This window comes from Tursiops truncatus, chromosome 5 (genome assembly GCF_011762595.2).
Source record: "Tursiops truncatus isolate mTurTru1 chromosome 5, mTurTru1.mat.Y, whole genome shotgun sequence".
Classification (NCBI taxonomy): domain Eukaryota; kingdom Metazoa; phylum Chordata; class Mammalia; order Artiodactyla; family Delphinidae; genus Tursiops; species Tursiops truncatus.
Window position 1 is genome coordinate 43,297,017 of NC_047038.1, and position 25,703 is coordinate 43,322,719.

General features: G+C 40.8%; 1 protein-coding gene across 1 annotated transcript in view; it reads right to left on the reverse strand.

Annotated features, from left to right (window-relative positions):
* Positions 1–25,703, reverse strand: part of TAPT1 (transmembrane anterior posterior transformation 1) — a 64,798-nt gene that overhangs the window by 24,144 nt on the left and 14,951 nt on the right. Inside the window, exons 3-5 of the mRNA XM_019928448.2 lie at positions 13,180–13,298; positions 2,851–3,013; positions 315–450 (exon numbers count right to left, since the gene is read on the reverse strand). Of these exons, the coding sequence (XP_019784007.2) occupies positions 315–450; positions 2,851–3,013; positions 13,180–13,298 (418 nt within the window). The remainder of the gene's footprint in view (positions 1–314; positions 451–2,850; positions 3,014–13,179; positions 13,299–25,703) is intronic.

Here is a 25,703-nt window from a genome sequence, read left to right on the forward strand (position 1 = left end):
TTTGAAACGCATGAGTCCACTTATACGCATATATTTTTCAATAGTAAATACTACACTATTAAATGGTCCGTGGTTGCTTGAATCCTTGGATACACAGGGCTAATTGTAAGTTATACTTGAATTAGCCCCTGTGTTGTTCAAGGGTCAACTGTACCATTATAAGCAATTTCTCAAAAGAAAGCAGAGGGTTCACATTAGTCTTCAGGATATGGACACACACACACACATCTTTAAATCTGAGAAACAGCTAACCAAATAGAATAATGTAAAATATGCATTGATGGTTGGAATTTCCGAGAAGTCTAAAAGGATACAGACATAGAGAACGGCCATGAGAAAGTGAGGAATCACCCCGATGTGGGCTCTTTTTCTTTCTTTGGGCTCTGTTGCTGTCCAATAGAGAGCATCTAATATATCTTGTCCAAATGATGAAAACAGACGATCTGCTACCTAAAGGGAAAAATTTTGTTAAGGTGTTTCTCAATATTCCATTTGAATATGTTACTAAAATTCAGAGGTGAACTCAAATACTGGAAATCTCACTTTTTAAATCCTACTAGAAGCTAGGCTCCAAAAGACAGCAGGATCTTTATTTACTTCTTCACTTACATTTCCTTATTCTCTGACACACAATGAGTGCTCAAGTTTTGTGTTACCTGAATTAGACTTTGTCTAGTAAACTCTGTTTGTAACAAGAAAAGTTTTAGTAGCAAAAATAAAAGGGAGAGGATACATCAAAATCACAGTTCCTCTGGTTTTAAAACTCTCTGAACTCAAATTCAGGATTCAAACTTAAATCCTTTAGGACAAATATATCATTTGACCCACTCTACTCACACCTAAAGCAGTAAATAACAATAGCTGTAATTTGTTTGAGGTTTATCATATAAGAATATAATAAGCAGATTTGCTTCCTAAAGACATTTTCAAGTTCTGATCTCCATGAATACGATATGATAAATAAAGAGAAGCACATAAAAAAAGAAAACAGAAGGGCTTATCATTCAGGATTCAGTCACATTCTAAGACAGGACCTTCCCAGACCATCCAGTCTTCTGTGGTTCCCGTGGTCTCTAACTATTACCGTGTTCTTCTTCATCACGGTTATTTATTATTTCCAAATACCTCCTTGTTTACTGCCTCTCTCCCACCTGTAGAATATAAGCTCCAGGGGATTAGGCTTTGTTCATCTCTGCATCTTCGGGATCTTGGCACGTAGGGAGTGTTGGTTGAATATTTGCCGAATGAAGGGATAAATCGCTACCATTTAGGGAGCTCCCACCACATGCCTGGTCTGTGCTAAGCCCCTCTACGGGCTGTCTCATGTACTCCTGGTAATTCCCCTAGTATCTCCACTTCACAGATGAGAAGCTGAAGGTTAGAGTCATTCAGCAACCGGTGGCCATGTGCAGGATAACCAGGATTGGAGGTAGTTATCTCTATATTAGAGCCTGGACTCTTCTACACTATGCTGAAACCACTCATCAACTCTAGTCTACGAAGTGAATCAGTACTTAAGCCACTTCGATCAGCAATTCATGGATCCTTCTGCTTGCCCTGTTTCCTAGTAACGGTAATACCACCACCTTGTAGAGGGCTGTGTCAATCAGGCGGCATCTGCCTTAATTTTGGGAATAGGGAGAAGCCCGGTAACCTGCAATCCCCCGGAGGGAAGGCATGGAGGAGATTAGTGGGGTGCTGGCACGGAGAGCCACCCACGCGGCCGGGGAAGAAAGGAGGCCTGGGCTTTTCCTTCTGTGGGAGGGAGGCGAGAGCAGGATGGCTACTCTGCTTCACAAGCCACACCCACACTTAACGGGGCAAAGCAAGTGTATGGCAACGAGCCTACAACCAGGAAGCTGGGGTGTGGTTTTTAAATCATCCCAGTCAATGAATTAAGGACTAACCAGGACAGCTAGAGTTCTGCGGCTTCTACGAAGAGATGGAAAGCCCCCAGCTGCCCGGGCAGCGCAGCTTCAGGGCAGAAAGGCCAGCAGCCTCCACACCACCCCACGTGTCTATGCCAGGACAAGCCCGTCTGTGACTAATTGAAAAGACAGGTAGACCTTACTTGTGTCCCCAAAGAGTAGTATAGGAAAGTGCAAGTTTAGTCTCAGAGGTTAATTATATAACCCAGGTTGGCTTACTATCTATCTGACTTATTAAGTTTCTGCCTATAAAGCAAAGCATGTTTTTCTTTGCTTTGTGTAACTGTTAATTTATGTAAATGCAGACTTTCATATGATGACTGCTTTAAAGCGTAGCGTACTTGGAAGACATATTGTATTCAAAATGTTAAGTACTTAGAGAAATCGGGAAATTGTTTACTTGCTTGGTGTGAAAATTCAAAAGCAACTTAAAATATAAATCTACTATAGCCAACATACACACAACCCTAAAAGTATCTTCATAAATTTAAAAATTCTAGCAAAAAGTATACATAGGTTTCCAATGAATTTGCAAAATAAATTTCTCTACCATTTGACAGTTTACATTCTCAAGGGAGCACTGACTCAGAAATGTCTAGGCAGCAGGTGCCCCTCTTCCCTGCTTGAGGACACTTTGTGCCCTGAGGACCTGCTACCCTCAGTGTATCCCAGGACCGGCAGCACAAGCACCATCTTGTTAGAAAGACAGATTCTCCAGTGCCAGCCCAGACCTACTAAATCAGAATGTGCATTTTAACAAGGTCGCCAATGACCGGATGAACACTGGAGGCCAGAAGCACCATTACCAGAGGCTGCAGGAAAGTGTTCTGTGTTGGAAGGCTTGGAGCCGTGTGCCACCGGCCAGGCCTGTGCAGGCTGGGGCGCTGGACTGCCTGGAGGGTAAATGAGGGCCCAGACTCACCTCGAGCATATTGTAGATGATGTAGAGCTTGATGACGGACTGGCCCCTAATCAGGTGATACATCATGGAGTAGTCCACATAGTGCATCATAAAATAGCAGATGACCAAAATGACACCCTTCAAGATGTCACACACCTGGGCAGGCTGAAGCAAACGTCTGTCCCTGAAATATATGAGAAGTAATAAAAATATGAGTTTTACCTTCTGTGTCCCTGAATAAATAATCTTTACTGGACATACAGTGGCAAACAAAGGTAATGGGACTTAGGTTGATCTTTCAAAAATTTCAAACTAACAAGGAAAGTTATGCTGACTACTCAACAGTATGAAATTTTCTGCCCAAGGAGAGAATATAAAATATTAAACCAGAATTACTGCTAGAAGTGGGGAACCTAAACAAGTGAACACCGAAGGCAGGCGGCTGCTGATAGAGTGCCTGGAAGCAATGGATTTCCACGAAGAAGACACAAGCCTCCCACCTCACCGGGAAGCCCTGGAGCCCCACTGGCTCAGCCCTTCTTACGCAGTGCTAGCACTCTACGCATGGTGTTCTGCACTTTGCACTTTTTATTTAACAGCATAACAGATTTTTCCATATCAGTTCATAAGGAATTCATATTTACATGACAGTGCAGTGCCCCACTGTGTGGATGTATCATAATTTATGTAACATATCATTGACAGATTTCCAGCCTTCTGCAACTATAAACCATGATGCAATATACATGTCATGCCATGTCAGTGAAAGTGAATCTATAGGATAAAGTCCTAAAACTGGAATCTCAGGGTTATGTTCACTTGACATTTTGATAATAGCAGCTGCGCTGCCCTCTGCAAGGGTTGTACCAATTTACACTTGCACTAGACACTTGTAAGCCCACGTGCATCAATTAGCATTTGATCAACTTTGGGATCTCTGCCAATGCCACTGGTGAAAAATTGAATCTAGTAGTTTCAATGTTAATTTCTCTCATTAGGAGACTGACATCTTCTTTATATATTTAAGTTATTTATACTGTGTGTGAATTCTCTCCTCACATCTTTCTCTTACTGGTTTGTAGGACAGCTTTTATATTACGAAAGTTAGCCGTCTATGACATGAGCCGAAAATACAGTTGCTCCTTAAACAACATGGGTTTGAACTGCACGGGTCCACTTATATGTGGATTTTTTTCAATAAATATGTACTTCAGTACTACGTGCTCTGCGATTGGTTGAGTCCATGGATGAGGAACCATGGATACAGAGGAATCTCGGACACGGAGGGATCGTGTATACGGAGGGCTGGCTATTGAGCACAGGGTTGGTGCCCTAACCCCCAGTCGCTCAAGTGTCAACTGTGGTTTTTTCCTAATTAATACAAGCAGAATCATTCCTTACTTTTGAGATCAGAGTATAAGGAGCTAAACCTAAATTGTGAATGGAAATGTCTTCCTAAGATACAGCAAAAAAATACATTAGAAAAGAAGAAATTTAAGACTTCTTTCACTGAACGTAAAATTCCTGTGACAAGAATGGGAAAGGTGTTTTCTCTAAGTCAACTACAGGCTGATTCCTCAAGATAGAAAATGCTCAGTCTCCTGCTTTGGCAGCTTTTACATATGTATCGTACAATCAATAAAAAGCCTGAATACTGGCATTAGGAGCTCCAGAGTCTTTTCATTTCTGCCCATTGTGACAACACTTTAGGACCTACCTAAGGGGTGAGCTCCCTTTCCAGCGGCCTATTGGCGTCCTGAGCTCTCTACTTACTTGGTATTTCCTGGCTACCTATTCTCTCTGGAGCTCCTTCCTAGCCCTTGTCCACATTCAGATCGGGGGCTCTTTTCTCCCAAAGATCCTTGTAGGGCTCAACAAGGAACCCGTAACTGCCACCCAGAACACTGGTCTATAAGGTAACAGTGAGGCATGCGATGCCAATTCTGCCAGATGTGCTACAGAACCTCACACTTGTTTTCTACAATACACACTGCACTGCGTACTACATGGTAGTATGCAGAGGTTTTCAGTCAGGTGTGAATTTGACCCCTTCACAGAGAGAATAGGAAATCTGCAAAAATCCTGAAAAGAGACAAATTCTGAGAAGACTGGGTCCAGGGAGGGCTAGCAGAGGATGAGAAGACACTGGGCTGAACCAACGAGCTAGATGGAGAGACGGGTCAGAATAGTCCAAGTCACGCCACGTGTCCAAGTCATACCACCACGGCACAAGCCGAGGGAAGTTATTCTTAGTAGTTGAAGTTGAAATCTTGGGAAAAACTGCCTCAAGGACAAAGCTGATCAATGTCTATCATCATTTTTCTGTCCCTTTCTGTCTCCAGTGCTGTTCCTCTCTCTCCCTGTAGACTCTGGACCTTTTCTCCTCATGAACTCCAGAGTGAGCTGTGTTTCCCATATCCAAACCCCTAGCCCAGAACACAGAACGCTGCCAAGGGCTGTTCAGATATCGAGGTAATTCGCTGCTGGACCCCAAGATAAAAAATGGAAGCGGTATATTTGTCAAGAGCTGGAGGTAAACATATTTTTAAGTCAAACAATGAGAAGAGGAGACATTCTGAACACTCTTGGGCGCCTGGCCCGTGAGCCTGTCTCCCCTGGGATGGCCAGCGTCAACCCGAAGCATCAGCCAGGAGCACACACCCACCTCCCCCTCAGAAGTGCTGGCACAGCTGAGCATATGCTGAAAAGCACAAATCACCCACAGTCGGGGGCCTTTGTGTTTAAGAACTAGAGGTCATGTTTTATGAACTAAAGAAAACAATAGGAACGAAAAGTAGGGTGGTATTAATGAATTTGCATTAATTACCAAAAAGATTTAGATAACTAATTAAAGTAGAATACTTAGAGCTTTTGGTACTAGATTGGCATCTACTTAGTTAAGTGATCTCAGTCAAAGCACTTTATTTAAGAGATACGAGGATTTTTAATACCTATCTGTCCAATTTTGTTTCTTTATAAACATTTGCAACAAAGGAACAGTGTGTTAGTATATCTAAGGAGGAATATTATATTTGATACAAGTCATTGTTAGAAATTAGCTACCAAACATTGGAAAGCTGTCTCCTCAAATAACGTAATACCACACATTTTAAACTAAGATGATAATAAATTTAAATTTTTAAATTTTAAATAAACAACTTTAATTTAGCTTTCTTTTGCTTAGGATTAAACCAGGCTGTAAAAATGGCGGAAGAGTTGAAGAAACACCTTATGCTACAATCCACAGGTCCTATGAGGCAGGCACCATTCTAGGCACTTGGCACGTTATCTGTTCTAGTTTCCACGACAATCCTATGAGATCCTATGAGGAAGGTACATCACCATCCCAATTTCACAGATGACGCAAAGAGTATCAAGAACGTGCCTGCAGCTGCATGGTCAGGAATCAGATGTGGGGGACCAGGGATCTGACCCTCTGCATCTGGCTCCAGAAGGCATGTTCTCACTCCCATCTACCGTCCCAGACTTTTCTTTAAAAGAACTTTTAAACTTACAGGAATCAGCAACTCAGTATCTTTTATCTTTCAGCATAATTTAATACTGTATAATTTATCACTGTACTGTCATCTCATATGGAAAAATTATTGTGCTAAAAACCAAAAATAGCTATAATTTTTCATTTCTAAAAAGACGGAAAAAAGGACTATTTTCACTGGATCTGTGCACTGCTTTATGTGCACTCTGCTTTGGTGAAAATTTTCCATTGCTTACATCACAACTGGGTGCTACAGAGATGACTCTGATTTTCTCCTTAATTTCAAAATTAAGAGGATTTATTCAAATAAAAAAATAAAAGCATAACTCTTAAGAAACAAGGGTCTTGTTTTCATATAAATTTCCCTGTAAATGAAAAAGGAAAGTTGCAAAAATAAAAAAATCATTTCTAAGGGGGCATCACAGCTTCTCTGAGTAAGAAAAAATCTAACCTCAAAATAAGTCCAGCTGATTAAAACAACTTGAACCAGTTCCAGCATTTGTTTCCTTCTCTGCCAGGACATTTTTAGATATGATATATGATAAGTATTTCCAACTCCATAAGAAGCTTCTCTACAGCCCTGCCAATCAACTCTGAATTGGTTTATGAACAACACTTTCAGGCTGAAGCTCTTCCTTATAAATGCCTGTTAAACAGTGGTTACTGGCAATTCGTTTTGCAAGCACTGAAAATCCCACACTAACACATAAACAAGCGGAGGAAGCTGTTGGACAAAGTGAAAAACCCACTAAATCTAATTTACAGCTGGCTGTGAGTTATCACAAGACAAGTAATATTAAACAAGAGAGTCAACACAACTTAAATTTTTTTAATTTTCAAGTTAAGCCACTCTTACAGAAATTAAATTGTCTACATTTCTAAATTTTATCTTTTGGTCTTTCAAATACTTTCCCTGGATTTGCACAATTACCGAATAAAGTGACCCAGTTGTTTCAAGGGCACGTTTGGGGAACAGAATGATGTAGTAAACCAAGATGATCAGGTGTAGGCTTTTTCTGCACCCTGTTCAGCAGAAGGTACTATGCCAACTAAGATTAAAGTAAAAACTGATAGTGAACAGAAAAAGATCAGGAAAGAAGAGGAGGCAACACAAATGACTAAGAGAACTGGGATAAGCCCTGCCTAGTTAATTTTCAAACTGGTGTTGAAACATGCCAAGGTATCAGCATGAGCTACTTCATTACAAAATACGCAGATGGGATTTCTTTTTTTCTCTCTTTCTCTTTTAACATTTTTAGCTATTTGTGGTATAACTGAAAGAATGAAGATATATAAGCACTATTGAAAAAAACGTGAACTATTAAAAATGGTCTCCATTTTTGAAAGATAAGTCGTTTTATAATTTTAGAGTAAACTGGAATAAAGTATTAAGATTAAGATATTTTCTTTAATTAGGAGACTGAAAATTTTAAATCTTAAGTTTTTGTGACAGACAGTAGAAAAATAATTATAAAAGCTTAAACTGAATGACTAAAGCGTTCCTTGGGCTTTGAAAATAATTTCAAACTATACTAGGAAAAACCCACTGGTTTTATAAGCTATGTTTGGTGCTTGGAGGATGCAAAATAAAAACTGCTCACGTTGAAGGGCTCAGCTGACTGATGTGGCATTGGGAATGAAGTACTTGATGTCAGGTCTAGTCCGACATGTATAATTAAAGATCATTTTATCAAGTGATTTTCTTATGTTAGATGAGATCACGGTGAAATCCTGCACAAATGTGGACAAAGCTCTATGACCAAGTAAGGACAGGGAACCACATTTTCTTCAGTATGTGTCCATCTCCAAATGGTTATGTCTACATTTTTTCATTATAATCAGTATTCGTTTGTACTGATGTCAATTTGGCCGAGAGTATAGAAGGAAAAATCAGGGTTTACTCACCACGAGGAGTCCCTGTGACACCACATTCCATTCTATAAAGGAAGTGAAAGTGCTCCTCCCTTCGGTCTGATTTACGAGAGAGAAAGAAAGAGAGAAGGTTGTAATGTTGCTACGCTACTTAGAGCGTCATGGTGAGGAAACAGCGGACAATAAAACTGAGGTTAGGAAGACTCTCTAACAAATATATTGCTCTCTACACATCAGCCACGTAGACCAGCCCTGGTAAGAGGAAATGACAGACGTACTTGTTTCCCCAGAGAAAGTTACCAAGAGCTCTCCCTACATGCGCGACAGGGGTGGCATGAATCACTCAGGCCAAAAATAAGGCTTATATCTAAAAAGAGAAAAATCTATTATGTATATGTGTGTGTGTTCATATGTGTGCAGTTAATTTTAGGTAGAACTACCTTGGAGGAGGTAAGGCATACGGAAGAAACCCAATGGGTTAAGAAACTCTCAAGCATTTGAAATTCATAATTCTTCGGGAGATGAGAGCTTTCTGTGGGGTAAATTCTCAAAAGAAAAAGACACCATTGCCTCTGAAAAACAAAAAAGTACATAAAGCCCAAGTAAGAGTTATGCCTAAAACCGAGGTGAGAAATCAGTAAAATTTACTTGCACATATTTTATTTGCTCCAATAGTAAAAGAAAAATACTCTAGCATTTATTACTTAAACCTACTCTACACTTATTATCGTCTAAAATATTTTAGCAAAGTTTTCAAAACTATCAGTTCCTGGCACCAGATAGTATTGCTTTTCTCTACAATCTCCCTCAACTTTTAACTCAAATGTGACTGAGGCTTCTACAACACAAAATGAAGCCACAGGCTGGAGGAGGAAAAAGGATCCAGAAAAAATGCCAGGTGAATTAAAAACACACATACAACTGGTTATTATTTATTTATTCTATAAGTAAATTTGGAAAAAATAATGTTGGATACCTCTTTAGCATAATATAGAGCAGTCTACTTTTCTAAAAAACAAAATACTTTCATTCTTCCAAGAAACAAAGATATGTCATATAATAAATCAAAACTTAATTCTGATTTTCATGTCCTCATCATTAAAAAAATTATCCTAATTCAGGAAGTTTCTCAAATGTTTTTAAAAAATTATACTATCCTGAGAAAGAGGGAAGACATACATAAATCAGTTGGCTTTTAAAGAATCCGGATGTATTTCTTTATTTCAGTCTACAACAAAATAGTTAAGGGCAAAGACTTTTCAAGACTGTAAATTCATTAGCAACAGTTTTCACCTAAATATTCTTGAAATTACTAAGGACAGGTGTAAACTTTTTATGCAAGCAGTACACCCTTTGCAGATAACACACACACAACTATCGAGTCAAGAAAATTACCCTGCCAACATCTCAAAATGAAAAATATTTTAACAGGGTCAAAAGCTGGCAAAATGTCCACCAGGGGAGCAATCACGATAAAGGCTGGTTTCTTAAGGGCTGCAGATTCGCCCTGGCCCTCAGGCTTAGTGAAAGGCAGAAAGTCTATTTAGTTTGTCAGTACTGACAAACACCCCCAAACCAAAACCCACGGCAAGTCTGCAGAAGATTTAGAAATAGGTTTAAAAAATCAATTCTAAAGCAGAAAACCCGGGAGGCTGTCAGCTTTCGGAAGCCTCTCACAAATGCTGTACCAGATACAACTCTGCACGTAGAAGAGGTGAGAACACCAATCCCATTTCTGAAAAGAGGGCAATAATAGTACTCTGCTGTGATGTGACACTGAAACCACAGCACCAGAGCCTGCAAACTGTTGCTGTTTTCATGTCAGCATCTTGATTACTTTGACAAATATCCCTTCCCACCCCCCCACCCGGCTTTTGGGGAATAATTTCAAACAACTAAGAGACTAGGAAGATATCAATAGTAATTTTCTTTTTTTTTTTTAACAGAAAGAAAACTAAAATACAGGAGAGTGAGAAAAAGAAAAAAGAATGCAATTAACCTCTTTGCTGGTCTCTTTAATTTCTTCTTACCTCTTTGAAAAAATAAAGTCAGACTGAAGGAAAGAGCACTTTTTGTTTGCTTAAAAAGATGGGACATGATACAGCTACAGGCAAGACAAATCAAATAATCTTGAATGGAAGTAGAGAATGCTGGAAGAAAAGCTATAAGATAACAAAACTTGGCTGATTAATAATTTTGTAAAAATAAAATGTATTTTTATTTTCCTAAAATATCTGAAAGGTCTTAGACTTAATATTAACAATAGTTTTGCTAATTCTGATAAAGTATACTTAAGGCACTAAGACAGGAAGGCAGTATCTTCATATTCTGTATAATCTGCCTACACTCACAGAGTACTTAAAGTGCTGAAGTTCTGTTATATAATTTTAACTGCACTTCACGTTATATATACACATATTTATTAGTGATGGCATAAAATGTAATTTTTCAGTTGATCCAAACTACAGAAATAGCAAGAACTGTTTGCCCAGGAAAACGTAGCGGAGTCTTCACTGTAGTGTGATGGGCTGCCCTCTAGTGTCAGTTTGGCCATAAAAACTTGAAAATAGAACGGACTTGAATTCTGTTTTAAAATGTTATTCAAATTAATTTAGATTGAAAAGTATTTTAAAGTAATATACGAAAGTTATCACCTTTACTTTTTATGCCAAAAAAACCCCCCTTAAAATACCTAGAAAAGGTTGGCTCTAGGGACCATTGACCACTCACACTAAAGCCAACAAGGAGTAGAGGGATGAAGTCTTCCCAGCTCTCTGCAACACCTCTCCCAGTTTTTAGAACAAACACTGAAAGACTTCTCTAATGCTACTTTGGTGCCTTGCTCCCCAAGTGACAAGGGACACAGTTTAGATACCTGTGTAACAACAAGATGGCTCTTGTTGATTTTAGGTTACACATCCTTTTAATGCTATATCTCATAGTGCCAACAGCCACGGAGAACATGCTCTGTCTTTAAAAGCCATTCGCTTAAAGACAGCTAGAGCACGAACTTGCCTCACATTGTTGATCAAAGAATAACTAAAAAATAATCTAGCTCATAGTGTAGACACGAGCTATTTTATGCCAGATAGCCTCACCTGGGCTTTATCCAACTTTCCATGCGTCTATTCTTGTTATGCAATCACACATGAAGACTTCCATTTAGTAATGTCTTAGATTTTTTTTCTTGGTCTTCTGAAAAGGTAACTGAAATAACCATGATTCTATTGAGCTCCCAACAGTGATAAAGGAATAGTGATAGTATACAAGGTTAGGCTTTCTGAATATTGGAGTACCATGCTACAAATGTCTGAAAAAAAAAGGTTTGCTGATACGAATAAAGTCTTCTTAAAAATTCTCCCAAAGGCATAAAGCACGTACTTGAATACCTTAAAGTTGACGGTAAATTCCTAAAAAAGATACTCCCGTTTGATTAACGAGAAATTAATAAAATATATAACATAATTCTTTCATTCTGGAAGGAGAGGAAGATTATAGAATATGAAGTATCACATATAACAATGACGTGATCTTAATTCTTATAATCTACCCCATGCCATCTTGCAAAGAAGAGCTTTTACTCTTATCACAATATGATCATCATGATTGATAAATTCTTCCAGTTTACACTGGAGGGATTTCTTCCTTATTAAGACTGATTAAGGCCATTTTTAAAAGGACTGTTATGTGTTATTCAGTACATACTAAATATCAAGTATATGCTTGTTTATTACTTTAAAAGAGACTCTTCCATGACTTTAGTCTTAAAAAAAAATGAACATATAATTCTGTATGTTGATCAATAATTTTATAACTCAGTTTCCATGGTTACTGATGACAATGTTATTATTCATATATTTAATATACCATGGAAGAGTCACCTACTTTATAGTTAAATAAAGTTTCACATATTATTGTCCATTTCAGTATTTTGCAACTTTTTCGGAATGAAACGTATTTAGAAAAATGACGCATGTGAGAAACGTAAATTGGGCAACTATGCTAAGAACACTGTAATAATGTTACAGAGAGTAACCACACAGAGCAGAGGCATGTTGATGTAACCAGAGAAAAAACCTGTAAAATCCAAATTTCTAACCTCAAGACCAAAAAAGCAATAAGATTCACATAAGCTTTACATTTTCATCTTCCTGTTCCCAGTTTTGGAAGAGAAGGAAGGAAGGAAACTAGTATTTATTCCTGTCTACTACAAACCAGGCACTACACTAGGTATTCTTTGCACATCTCTCAGTCTTTGTGGTAACAGATGCTGGCTCTAAACATCCCCTTTTTACGGATGGGGACACAAGCTTAGAGAAGTTGCTGATGACTCGTCAGTTAATCTATGCTGGGCCAGACTGTCTGATCCTTCCCACCAGGACAATGGTCTTCAAGAGCTTTCCCCTCTCACAAATCAGAGGGGGATCTCACCTGTAAGCAGTAACTAAGGCTAGCTAGGCCATGAAGACAGAGACTCTCAAATGAGACAGAGGAGGAACCCTGTACTAAGAGCTCCCTAGGAGATTCTGATGCCAGCCGCCGCCCACCTCCCAGCCTAGCACCTGGTCCTCACTTTACAGATGATGCCCAGGAGGCCAAGGGACTTGAAGAAAATAAAAGCACAGGCTGAGCTAGCACAGTGGCAATGTGGTTGGTCCTTGACTCTCAGTGCTAGGCCTTTTCTGTTCTTCTACACAGCCTCCTGCATTATTAACATTTGTTTACTAGCCAAAGCAAAGTTCTGGTCCAAAACCATTTGGAAAAAAAAACGTACATATAAAATGTACAAATATTATATAAGCATATTATATAATATTCATTAAAAAGATAAACAGTATTCATTTATGCATTAAGGGCCAAAGTGTGAAAGAAGCTTAATGATTATCCCTATTCTAAAAAATCTATGCAAGTGGTTATTTAGCTCAACTACAAGTAGTAAAAATAACTTAAATGTTTAAAATAGTTCATAACCTTAAACTTACCTTAAGCCATAGCAAGGCAGTGTGAAGAGCCTGAACAGCGCCAGGAAAACTCTTAAAGGAAGCAGGGTGAACACATACAGAAATGCATCCAGGCACAGAAAGATTCCAAAGACCATGAGCTGGATTTTAAAAGCAGAGAAGAACATAAAAAACAAAATGTAAAATAAATATTCTTTAAAATATTACAGATGAAAATTTCAAACAATCAAGGAATTTCTAAGCTTTGTAGGAAATTCATTTCTTATAACTTATCCATGGGAATAACAAGTTAGTACTTCTCCTTGTGTATACAAGCCATATTCTAATGAAAAATCCGTTTTCAAAATGCAAGTTTGTAGTTCTTCTTCCAGAGTCTTTGGTTTACCACCTACACAAGTCAATTAAAACACAAGTTGCCCTTGACCACAGCATCTGATGTAGCTTTCTGGGTACTTCCTCAAACTTTAGAGATATTATAGAAAACCTTTCAGATAAAACTTGTAAAGTCTAACCTTACTCTTATGTAAAGAGTAAGGTTATGTAAAGAGATTACTAATTTTAACAAAATTGCATGTATACTTTAACTTGTTGTACAGAGAAGGCATTATTCTTAATTGGAGGAATAGCTGCTAATATCTGTAATGTTTCCCCCTTTCTTGTATACTTGCCACATAAGGAGGACAGAATCTTTTGATGGCTTAGAGAAGTAGCCATACCCAGGTTACTAAACTCCCCTATTTTAAGAGTGGTGACTTTCTGTATGTCTGACACACAAACATGGTATGATATATACACCCTCACACACAGCACTTGATGTATTCTTAGTCAATAAACTGTCCTACATATATATATTAAGCAGTTAAAATCCACACTGTTACTGGTAGAATCGCATCCCTCCCCACCAAATTCAGATGTTGAAGGCCTAGCCCCTGGCACCTCAGAATGTGACCGTATTTGGAGATGAGAGTTAATTAAGTTAAAATGAGGTCATTAGGGTGGGCCCTAATGCAATATGACTGGTATGCTTATAAGAAGAGGAAATTTGGACACAGACAAGACACCGAGGGAAGACAACACAAAGACACAGGGAGAAGACAGCCACCTACAAGCCAAGGAGAGAGGCCTCAGAAGAAACCAACTCTGCTGACACTCTGATCTTGTACTTTTAGCATCTAGAACTGTGAGAAAACAAATTTCTGTTGTTTAAGACACCCAGTTCATGGTACTTTGTTACTGCAACCCTAGCAAACTAACACACCTTTATAAGAAAGGACACATTTTATTAATTTTTTGCAAGAATGTCTCAAAGAAAAAAATATATATATATACACACACACACGCATGTGTATGTATACATATATGTGCCAGGTTTCTTAGTAGTTGGTCTGAGTCAGTCATCCTGTCGTCAGCACAGTCACAGTTCTGTCTGTTCCCTTGTTTTACAAAGCAGTGCTATAAAAGACTGAGCGAGGTCCACCTAAAGCTAGTGGTCCTTACTCTCCTGTCACCAAGAATCCTTTCCCTGTTTGCTGGTGATCTGTTGTTTACACTCCAAAGGCAGAAAATGACAGAAACCTGACATTCCCAGAAGGTATTTTGCTGTGTCCGTGTAAGTGGCTGTCTTTCTCGTGACCTTACACTGGGGATTAACACATCACTCATTCATCAGCATCTACTAAGCCGTTAATACGGGCCAAGTAGGATGCTCAGCCTGGCGGGCAGAGCCTGGCAGGACCTCATGATGGGGTTCCTGCCCTCAGCAAGCTTATTCGCATTTTCACAGATAGAGACACGAGCATGTAGATAAAGGAGGTCAATGCAGAGGTAACGGCTGCTATGATAGAACTAAGTATACAAGGAACAGGGGAGCCCTGAGAAAGAATGGCCAACCCAACTTTGGGAGATTTAGAAAAAGCTCCATAGAAGAGGAGACTCTTAATGACATCTGAGATGAGGGCTACTGACACCTGGAGAGGGTAAACTGGGAGGGGGTGGAGGGGTGGGAACAGGGGAAGGAAGCTTTCCAGGGGAGGAAGAAGCGTGAACAAGAACACCGATGAGAAAAGTAATCATGACGAAAACTGTCTCTTAAAGAATCAAACCTTCTTTTAAAGAACAGTCACCTTTCTTAGGCTTAGAGGAATGTGTATTAGTATCATGGTAAACAACAGTAACAAAAGTCTAACGGGCCTTCCCTTCACTTTCTTTTTCAATTTTTCTTTTTATTGAAGTAGAGTTGATGTACAATGTTGTGTCAATCTCTGCTGTGCAGCAAAGTGACTCAGTTATACATATAGACATTCTTTTTTCATACTCTTTTTGCTGTTGTTAATTAATTAATTTTTGGCTGCTTTTGGTTCTTTGTTGCTGTGTGCAGCTTTCTCTAGTTGCGGCAAGCGGGGGCTACTCTTCGTTGTGGCGCATGGGCTTCTCATTGTGGTGGCTTTTCTTGTTGCAGAGCACGGGCTCTAGGCACGTGGGCTTCAGTAGTTGCGTCATGCGGGCTCAGTAGTTGTGGCTCGCGGGCTCTAGAGCACAGGCTCAGTAGTTGTGGTGCACGGGATTAGTTGCTCCATGGCATGTGGGATCTTCCTGGACCAGGGCTCGAACCCGTGTCCCCTGCATTGGCAGGCGGATTCTTAACCACTGCACCACCAGGGAAGCCCTCTTTTTTCATATTCTTTTCCATTATGGTTTATCACAGTATTCTGAGTATAGTTCCCTGTGCTATACAGTAGGACCTTGTTGTTTATCCTCCCCTTCACATTTTAAACCAGCCCAGTAAACTCAGTGGGCAAGAAAAAATCTTCCCCCCACTGTGTGCTGACCACATAAAGACCACCTGGAGCTGTCGACATGACAGATCTCAATATTAAAATGGAAGGAGGGACTTCTCTGGCAGCACAGTTGTTTAAGAATCCGCCTACCAATGCACGGGACACGAGTTCGAGCCCTGGTCTGAGAAGATCCCACATGCCGCAGAACAACTAAGCCCGTGCGCCACAACTACTGAGCCTGCACTCTAGAGCCCGCGAGCCACAACTACTGAGCCTGCATATCACAACTACTGAAGCCCGCGCGCCTAGAGCCCATGCTCCGCAACAAGAGAAGCCACCACAATGAGAAGCCTGTGCACCGCAACAAAGAGTAGCCCCCGCTCGCTGCAACTAGAGGAGGCCTGCGTGCAGCAACGAAGACCCAACGCAGCCAAAAATAAATTAATAAATAAAATTTAAAAAATAAAATGGAAGGAAAGCAAGTGGCTATGATCTAAAGAAACTTCAACTGGGTGGAAAGAAGGCATCCATCTATGTGAGAACATGCAATACACAAGTAAAGCAAAAGAGATGCCTTTCAGGGTTTAGAAACATGGAAAAGTGACCCAACTCCTCTATCTACTGTTCAGGTGTTAACTTTTTTCACAAAGCACAGCATTCTCTTAAATTCTTTACAAATGAAAATGAGAAAACTTCCCAAAAAAGTAAACAAGATGTAATCCTGAAAACATTCATCCTTGAGGGAGGTAAAGAAACCCCTGCTGGGCTGAGTGTGAGCCTGGCGCCCTACTGGGCGCAGGAGGGCATCTCATTTAATTTACCTGGTGATCCAGGAGTCTGAAGGAGATGTGCCAAGAGGGACTCCTGTGTCTTCCATCCTCCAGGCGAGTGGTGAGTGCTGACTACTTAATCCCCCATCAGCTCTTGAGCTAGTGATTTTCATCCCTGCTCAGCACACGAGGAAACCACAGCTCTGGCGGCTGAACACCTGCCCAAGGCTGTGGGTCAGAGTGAAGGAACTGGCCTTCACGCCTGGGTCTGTCTGCCTCAAGGCCCTACATGTTCTCTTTGAAGCAGTTTAAGCACAGCAAAAAGATCTTACTCCCTATTTTTGCTAGGCATAGGAGTTAACGTAATTTTCTTTGTGCTAACTTGTCTTTTGCCAATTTGCCTAGTGTCATAAAAAATGTAGAAATAAAAGGCATTTAATGAATCAAATTTACAAAAGGCATAAACATTTCACACATATAGATTTCCTGCTAGCTTTGAAAATGTTATCTTAATAAAATTAAAAGGTTTGAGTATATATTATTAACAAGAATAATGTGTACTTTCACACCTTCAGTTAACTGGTATGGCATCTTGATAAAATAGGCAAGTACTATTTCCTCTTCATTTGGACCAAATAACCATAAAGCATTCAAGCAGTCTTAAGTAACAGCTAATGAAATCGGCCCTGAAATATACAAGGCGTGACTATAAAGCAATGAAATTGGTGTCATATGCCACCCTGTTTCGAGAAACACAAAGATCTCCTTTAAATGCCACTTGAAATTTCAAAATAAATACAATGTTGTGGCTAAAATCAAAGAAGCACCATGCTTCTGGAACATGCCTCTTTAAACCACGGGTGAACATCCGTCCTATCAGCTGACAGTCATGCCTTGCGCACTGGACCCTTGTTGCTCTCTCACCCCATTTCCCCATTTCTCTCCTCCTCTGGTACTGCTGCTCCAGCCCCACCTCACTTTATCCATCTTGAAGAAGGCGGTATCTTACTTTAGCTGCATCTCACCTTTACGGGGGGCAGGGTGGGGGAGGCCTTATAAATACGTCATCTCTTTGAACTGGCCACTACATGAATAACAGAATGCAGAAAACCAAAGCATGCATAATGGAGAAACTTCAAGAAGAAACCCCACACTGGAGTTTTTGGCTTGTACCTCTTTTCCATTCCGTGTTATTTTCCCAGGGATGGAAGACAAAATGCTACAGAAGGTTTTGTGTGAAAACTTTCAGAGTTAGCTCAGTCTTTGATTTGTTCCTCCTTCTCTCTCTTAACGAAACATGTATTGCATGCTCTAATGTTCCCTGGACTTTCTGTCTGGCGGGAGATCTTGTGTGCAAAGGCTTCAGAAGCCTTTTACGGGTACTGGGCAATACGGCCAGGCACTGGCCAGGTGCTGTGCACAGGGCCTGAGGGCCTCCGTCCATCCTCACCTCCAACCCGAGCACGCCGCCCCTGCCCCGACTCTGCAGTGAAACTCGGGAGCTTGCCCAGTTCCTGAGCAGTAGAGGCAAGGCCAGTAGGTCTGCAGAAGACATGGCTTTGAAACTGAAGCACTATTTCTACTGAAGACACCTGTCACTCAGCCTCAACCTCGCCACTGGATTTGGCTTTATATGTTTAAAAAAAAAAAAAAAAGATTTAACAGAAGTTTTTAATAATTGAACATCAATGTTAAAACTACAACAATTCTGTAACACTTCTGGTCAACAAAACATCACACGCTAGTGAAAATTTCCACAACCAGCTCTTACCACACTCATTGTGAACCTAACACTATTGCTCTTAATCATATGAAAAATACTAGCCTCAAAAGAAATAAACAAATAAAATGCCAGCCTCTCTCTGTGGAGGGTGGAGCAAGGTTTCTTAACCTTTTAAAAATGCTTCCTTTTTTGACAAAAATCTCCTGCCTTCCTTTTAATGCCATTTGAAATTTCAATAAATGTTATGGCCAAAATTAAAGCACAGTGATTCTGGAATATGCCTCTCTGAGTTGCACAAACCATCTTCTGGCAATTCTGAATCTACCTCCTCCACCATGACCACAAAGTAGTGTCCAGAGCTGAGGGCGGCTGCTCTGGGGTGGGAGTTGGGAAGCAGTAGTAAAGCAGGAAGGGTGTTTTCTTTCCTTCCCCTGGTCTCAGTTTATAAAGCTCTGGGTCTACTCCTGTCAGAGCAGAACCCGCGTCCTGCTTAATTCTACACGGGGGTTGAAAGGTCATTTAGGAAGGACAATTTCTCCAGGGAATTCAAATCTAGTGAGCGGGACACAGACTGCAGAGTAAGGGCCGGATGAAGGATGTGCTCTGGATGCGCTGAGATCAGGTCTGAGCAGCGAGCTGGGGGCGGGGGGGGGGGGGGGGTGTGTGTGTGTGTGAACTTGGGATGGGCACCTGGGGGAGGGAGGAACAGCGTTAGCAAAGATCTCCCACCAGGAGACAAGATGGGTACTAGCTGCCGCCAGGCACAGAAAGGAGGAACAGCATTTCAAGCAAAGACAAGAGCGTGCTCAGGTGCAACGTGAGTGGGAGGCTGTGTGGCCAGAATGTAATCATCAGATGAGGGGGTCAGGAATCTGCTCAGTTAACCACTAAGGGGCACAAATCTTTATCCTGTGCTCTGGAAGTTCTCAACAAACTCACATGCGGGGATCAGTTAAAAGGATGTCAAGGAGACTGGGTTATCAATAAGGAAGTTTACAAATCACTGACTTTGAAAGCAATTACTGCTTCAAGGTCATCCCTATAATAAAATAATTTTTATTCATCTGAATTCAAAATTCATACCCCTGGGAAGTCTACACTCTAGGAGATGGTAAACAAAGGGATTACAAGGAGCCAAGTACTTTCATGACAGCTAAAGTCACATAAACGCATGTGCGTACAGAAAACAAGGTAATTTTGATAAAAGGCTTCATAACAGTCAACTTATGCCTGACATATTTAACACAAGGAATACATTTCTTCGGAGGTAAATAAATATATTGAAGATTTTAATTTGTAGAAAGACTGCACATGGAAAGATCATGAGATTTTCCTCCTTCTCTTATTTTTAATCATTGTTGAATACTGTAATATTCTAAGCACTTGACCTGTATCAACTTACTTAGTCCTTACAACAACCCTTGCTTGGGGCAGGGGCCATTACTTGGTATTTTGCAAGGACAAACAGGGCTGTGATGTGCAAGGCTGGGTGTGCCCTCAGGACCCTATGGCACATTTGCGAGGTCTTAGCAGCTGCTGCAGGCTACAATCACGCACCTTCTAGGCTCAAATCTGCTTTTTTTAGGGAGCGACCAGCAGCACTGCAGCAGGCTGAGAGAAGCAGCAGGAACAGTTACGAAGGAGAATACTAGTCTGAGGGAGACAGCACAGTGGCCTGATACAGCACGATGGAAAGCGAGAGGAAGAGAAAGAGTTTAGACTGTTTCCAAAGCTAACGTGACAGAAATAAGTTACTGATCCAAAAAGATAAACATAGCCCCACAGTGCCAAGATCACAAATTGTCTTTTAAACACATCAGTGAAGGGGATGGAGGCCTGAAGTCTTTGGCTGGTTGCCCTAGAACCATCTGATGGATCCTATGTGCCTAAGAGGTACAGGGCTGACACCAGGCCAAGGAAGCCCTGGATGCCTGGGCCATCCCCCATCACCTCCAAGACCTCCCTCTGAAGTGGGCTACTCGTGCCCCCGCCAAAATGGATCTGCACTCCCACCTGCCCCACGCCAAGAAGCGTTATAACGGTAAGACTGTCACACAAGACACGTGGAAGCTGCTGTCACCACTGCTGCAAGCCAGGGGCGACAAGCGTCAGGCAGGCCAGGAGGAACACCAGCGAAGGCTGCTGAGATGCTGAGATGAGCAGATACCCTAGGCTCTCCGGTGTCTTAGTAGTCATGTGGTGGGACGTCTCGAGTCAGGGTGTGTCACAAGCAAGAGCTGCATCATGAGAACAATTTAGGGGGATGATTCCCCACACGTTTTCATGAAAATTAGAAACCGAGTAGGATGCCCAAAAAATCACTGCCATAAACAGATCTAAGTACTCTCATAACAAAATCTCAGGACTGTTTTCTGAAATAAAGGTGAAACATTGGCTATAACTACATTTTCTTAATATACACTTACACTGTGAAACAACAAAAAGGCTTTATATATTTTCACTAAGTTCATTATTTTGAAAGGAACTTTTTGAATTATTTTTTCCTAAATGTTATTACCCCTTCCAACTCTCAAAAAAGCAGAACTAAGTTCCTCCACTAGAGATGTAAAATTTCCCTGCTGTGAACGTTTCCATTACTCCCATTTCCTCTGCCCCTCGTCAGCAAACTCATTCACACGGTCATGGACTACCCACCCTCCTGAGATGACCCAGTCCAAGTGCCTAATCTTAGACGAAGAAAGTCAAAGCCAAAGGAACACCATGATCAGGCTACTGGGCTCTTCCCTGCAGACCCGAGATGAGAAGCTAAGGTTGTTCACCTCGACCCCAAGAGTTCCCTCTGTGACAGTAACCTCTCCCTTCCAATAATAACAAAGTCTATGCCCCAAACACAATATTCTATACCTACTGTATACTTATATCTTCAACCTGATGAACTTAAGTAGTTCTATTTAAGACTAAGCAGTTGGATTCAATTTTCTAAAAAAATATATTAAATAACTATAACATACAAAGCATGGTAATGATGAAATAAAAGATTGTCAAAAAGCACAGAATTATAAGGTAAAGTCAAAAATATATTTTCATTTTAGTTCTACCTCTTATGATATAGGCAAGGTTACATAAACATATGTAACTACAGAAAAGTAATTTTGATAAAAGGCTTCATAATAATCATATCCCACATATGACATGTATTTAACATAAGGAATAAATTTCTTAAGAGGTAAAATTAATCAATTGATTTTTTTTTTTTTTTTTTGCTGTACGCAGGCCTCTCATTGTTGTGGCCTCTCCCGTTGCGGAGCACAGGCTCCGGACGCGCAGGCTCAGCGGCCACGGCTCATGGGCCCAGCCGCTCTGCGGCATGTGGGATCTTCCCGGACCGGGGCACGAACCCGTGTCCCCTGCATTGGCAGGTGGACTCTCAACGACTGCGCCACCAGGGAAGCCCTAATCAATTGATTTTAATCTGAAGAAAGAGCGTACTTATGGAGGGATCTTAAGCTCTCCCTGCTTCTCTTATTTCTAATCCATGTTGAACATTGCCATGTTTCAGAAGCAGAGCTCTGAGGGGTGGATAACCCGATTATCATTCTCAATCTGTTTCTCCCTTTGTTGGAAAAGCATGATATTCACTGGCCTAGTCTCCTGTGCAGCAGGGATGGCTGTGTGACTCGGTGGCTAATAAGACACAGCAGAAGGAAGCATGCTGGGGCACCTCTGGGAAAGCTTTAAATTCTTTATAAAAGGGACAGTGGAAAAGGTGGCACTGTCCATCTCCTCTTGTTTCTGATTATAATGCAGATGTAATGCCCAAGGTTGCAGCTGTCATCTTTCTATGAAAAGGAGGACTGAGAGCCAATGTGCCAGTGATGGTGAAACAGAAAGATAAAAAGGACTTGAGTCCATGCTGGCCTCATTAATCCGCTGGAACAATTACGATCTCCTTCCTCTTCACTTGTTAAAAATTTTTTCAGGGCTTCCCTGGTGGCACAGTGGTTGAGAGTCCACCTGCCGATGCAGGGGACGCGGGTTCGTGCCCCGGTCCGGGAAGATCCCACGTGCCGCGGAGCAGCTGGGCCCGTGAGCCATGGCCGCTGAGCCTGTGCTCCGCAGCGGGAGAGGCCCGCGTACCGCAAAAAAAAAAAAAAAATTTTTTTTCAAAAACCTTTTTAAGTCACCATTAGGTATTCTGTTACCTATACAGCTAAAAGTATTCTTGAGAAATAAATTTTAATTTCCTCCCAAAGCTAGTCTAAACTCCTTAGCCTAACCATTCAAAGTAACCTGGATCCAGCCCAACCTTCCAGTGTACCTGTCCTTTCTTGTGTGTTCCTACCAATTTCCCACCTCTGGATCTCCCTAGTACAACCACCCCTGTCCCCGCCACACAGGCTGTAAAATGTACAGAAGTGACCTTTCTCCTCATCACCTTGCCATTACCTTCACGAGTCTTATGTTTATCTCTCTACTCCCACACTGTGAAAGTGCCTGGAACACAGTGAGCACTCAAAACAAAGACAGAGGAAATTAATAAATAAATGCATGAGTGAGCTGTATCTCTCTAAATTAGTATTTAAATACATTAGGGAATTTTAGAAAATATGGCGTTGGCCAAAAAGTTCGTTCCGGTTTTTCTGTTAAGATGTTAAGGAAACGTGTAACACCTTACGGAAAAACCCGAACGAACTTTTTGGCCAATCCAATACTACGTTGAGCATTTCTTCACTACTTCCTGCAGTTTTGGATTCACTCAGATGACAAAACTAGCCCTTGGACAAGGGATGATTTTGTACATGGTGTGGGGTAAACTGTTCCTATGGGGTCAAAATGCAGAACACACACTAGCACATGCTTCAACCAAAACATGGGTTGAAGGTGAGATCTGTCTGGGCGTCTACGTGGGACGGCAGAGTGTGGCAGGAAGAGGACACGGAACTTTCATGGTACTTATACCTCAGGAGGCTGCTGATGGGATTTAATGCTATTTCATTTCAGGTGCTCAGGACAGTGCTAAGCATCTAATCCTTATTTGATAAATGCTATTCATTTTATTAGTAACACAGAAATGGATGCCAGAGATGGGATGTAACTGGCCAAGCCAAGTGGGGTAAGAAGCAGTGAAAATCACTCACCAGGAATTTCCTCTCTGGGAAACTGGTGATCCCCTGCCCTGGTTCCACCAGCACCTGATTAAAGCAACCACTGTCTATCCTAACTGTCAGCTCCAGCCCCGTGCCTGCTGAGGTCAGACTTGAGGGTTCAGCAGAAAATGTCAGGGTGTAAGGTATGTTATCTCTATGGCCATTAGCTAAATCCTCATGAAAGAGATAAGCTTTACCCTAAGACAGTCTGGCTAAAAAGAGGAAAGAAAACAGTTTTCCCTAAAGGCTCTTTCTGCAGGACGTCAGCAATCCAAGAGGGCTGAGAGTCAGAAAATCATGGCCCTTGCAGGGTTAGAAAAGTTGTTTATTAGCTAGCAAAGAAGGAAGATGAAAGTATAGCAGGAGATGAAAGAGGGACACAGGAGAACCTTGAAAATCAGTCCTCTCCCAATCACTTCCTGCTGTACTCAGCCCAAGATGACAGCTACCCCTATTGCAAATGAGACTTCCCCTGGAATGCAACCTGGGGACAAGAAACCTTTCAAAATTTTTCTTGTTCTCCCAGCGCAAGGCATTCCCAATTTGCTGAAGAGAGGCTTGTAAAGATTTTAAAACACTTACAGAAGGCTCACCACATAATTAACACACAGATGAGAAAACCGAGGCGCACGGACAGAAGGAAATTAATCAAGGCCCCACAGTTAATAAACTGTGGAGCCAAGATTCAAGTCCAGGCAGACTGACTTTAGAGTTCATGCCCTTAACCCACGTTGCTATCCTGGCTCTCAGTTCAGGATGCACAGAAAGTACAGTTCAGCCTCCTCCTTGTAATGGAAGAGAAAAACACAGCCCCCAAAGTGGACCACGTAAGCAGTTAGCAGCAGATCTAGGACAAGAACCCAAGGGGTGTGTGTGGGCACAGGGGAAAAGGGATTGTGGAGGAAAAGAGGAAATGTTGCCCCAAAGCCAACAAAATGCTCCAAAATTTCATACGCTTACCTAAGATTGAAAAGTTCAAATGTAAAAAAGTGCTAATAATTGGAAATACTATTTTAAATATGTAAGCAATTCACCTTTATTAAATGTCAAGTATAATGTGTTTATCCACTGACACAAAAAACATGGGTTTTTTTTTTTTTTTTTTTTTTACAATCACTAAACAGGTTCGGTAAGAGATACTAAGCTGACCTTTCTCTTGACTTTAAAGTATAATATGCAGTAATTACATGCTTTATAGTATTTGCAATCCCTGTAGACGCAAAGTGCTCTTTAATTATCAACTTTCTCTTCCTGCAAAGGTTAGGTGAAAATATATTAGCATTTACCCAAAAAAACAAGAACAATAAAAAAACGAATAAGGTATTACATATTAGAATAGACAAACACAAAGGAAACCAATAAAAAATAAATTAGATTAGCGTGAATATCTAGATAGCCTCTCACCTCGCACAATAAAAGTCTGAAGTGGGATCCCCACATATCAAATAAAGGCCTTAGAGAGAGCAGAGTGAATTCATGCTGTTTTGAGAGACATTTAAGCCTGGAATTAAACTGAAATCTAACTTTCCTCTGTGCTTCACTCAGTCTTAGAAGAAGAAATTGCTCTAAACTGAAAAAGAAGACATTCATTCGTACATTTTAAGCAGTAAAATTGCTAAAGTGTTGCTCTAAGAGACTAAATGAAAATTTCCTAAATAGGCCTAAAGCTAAAAACCTCTCTCATGGGAAACAGGATTAGAATAATTACAACTGTGCATGAGCAGTGCCCATTCAACTTTTCTGACGTTAATACGTTTTATACACATAGAAGTGAGACCTAAGTTTTAAGAAAAAATACTTACCCTTAGCACAGGCAATGAATGCAATCTGATACTTTTTCTATTCTTTAATTAAAAAAAAATAAATCCTAACTGATTAGTAACCGTATGGTTACTCCACCTATCAGTGGTCCTGTAACGGACCACAGTTTGAAAAACAATGTTTATACTGCAGTCCCAGAAAGACCTGCATGGATTTCCCCCAGAAGACAATTTAGTACAATAACAAACATGAAACGCTTACAAGTTTCTGTGAGAAATCTACCCAGAAACCTGTTTGTGATTTCAATGTTGCTAATAAAGAGAGAACGATGGGTGTATTGAACCTGCCTCTGATGAGGTGACAGAATTACGAGAGGATGCTGCCATCACGCACTATTTCTGCCACA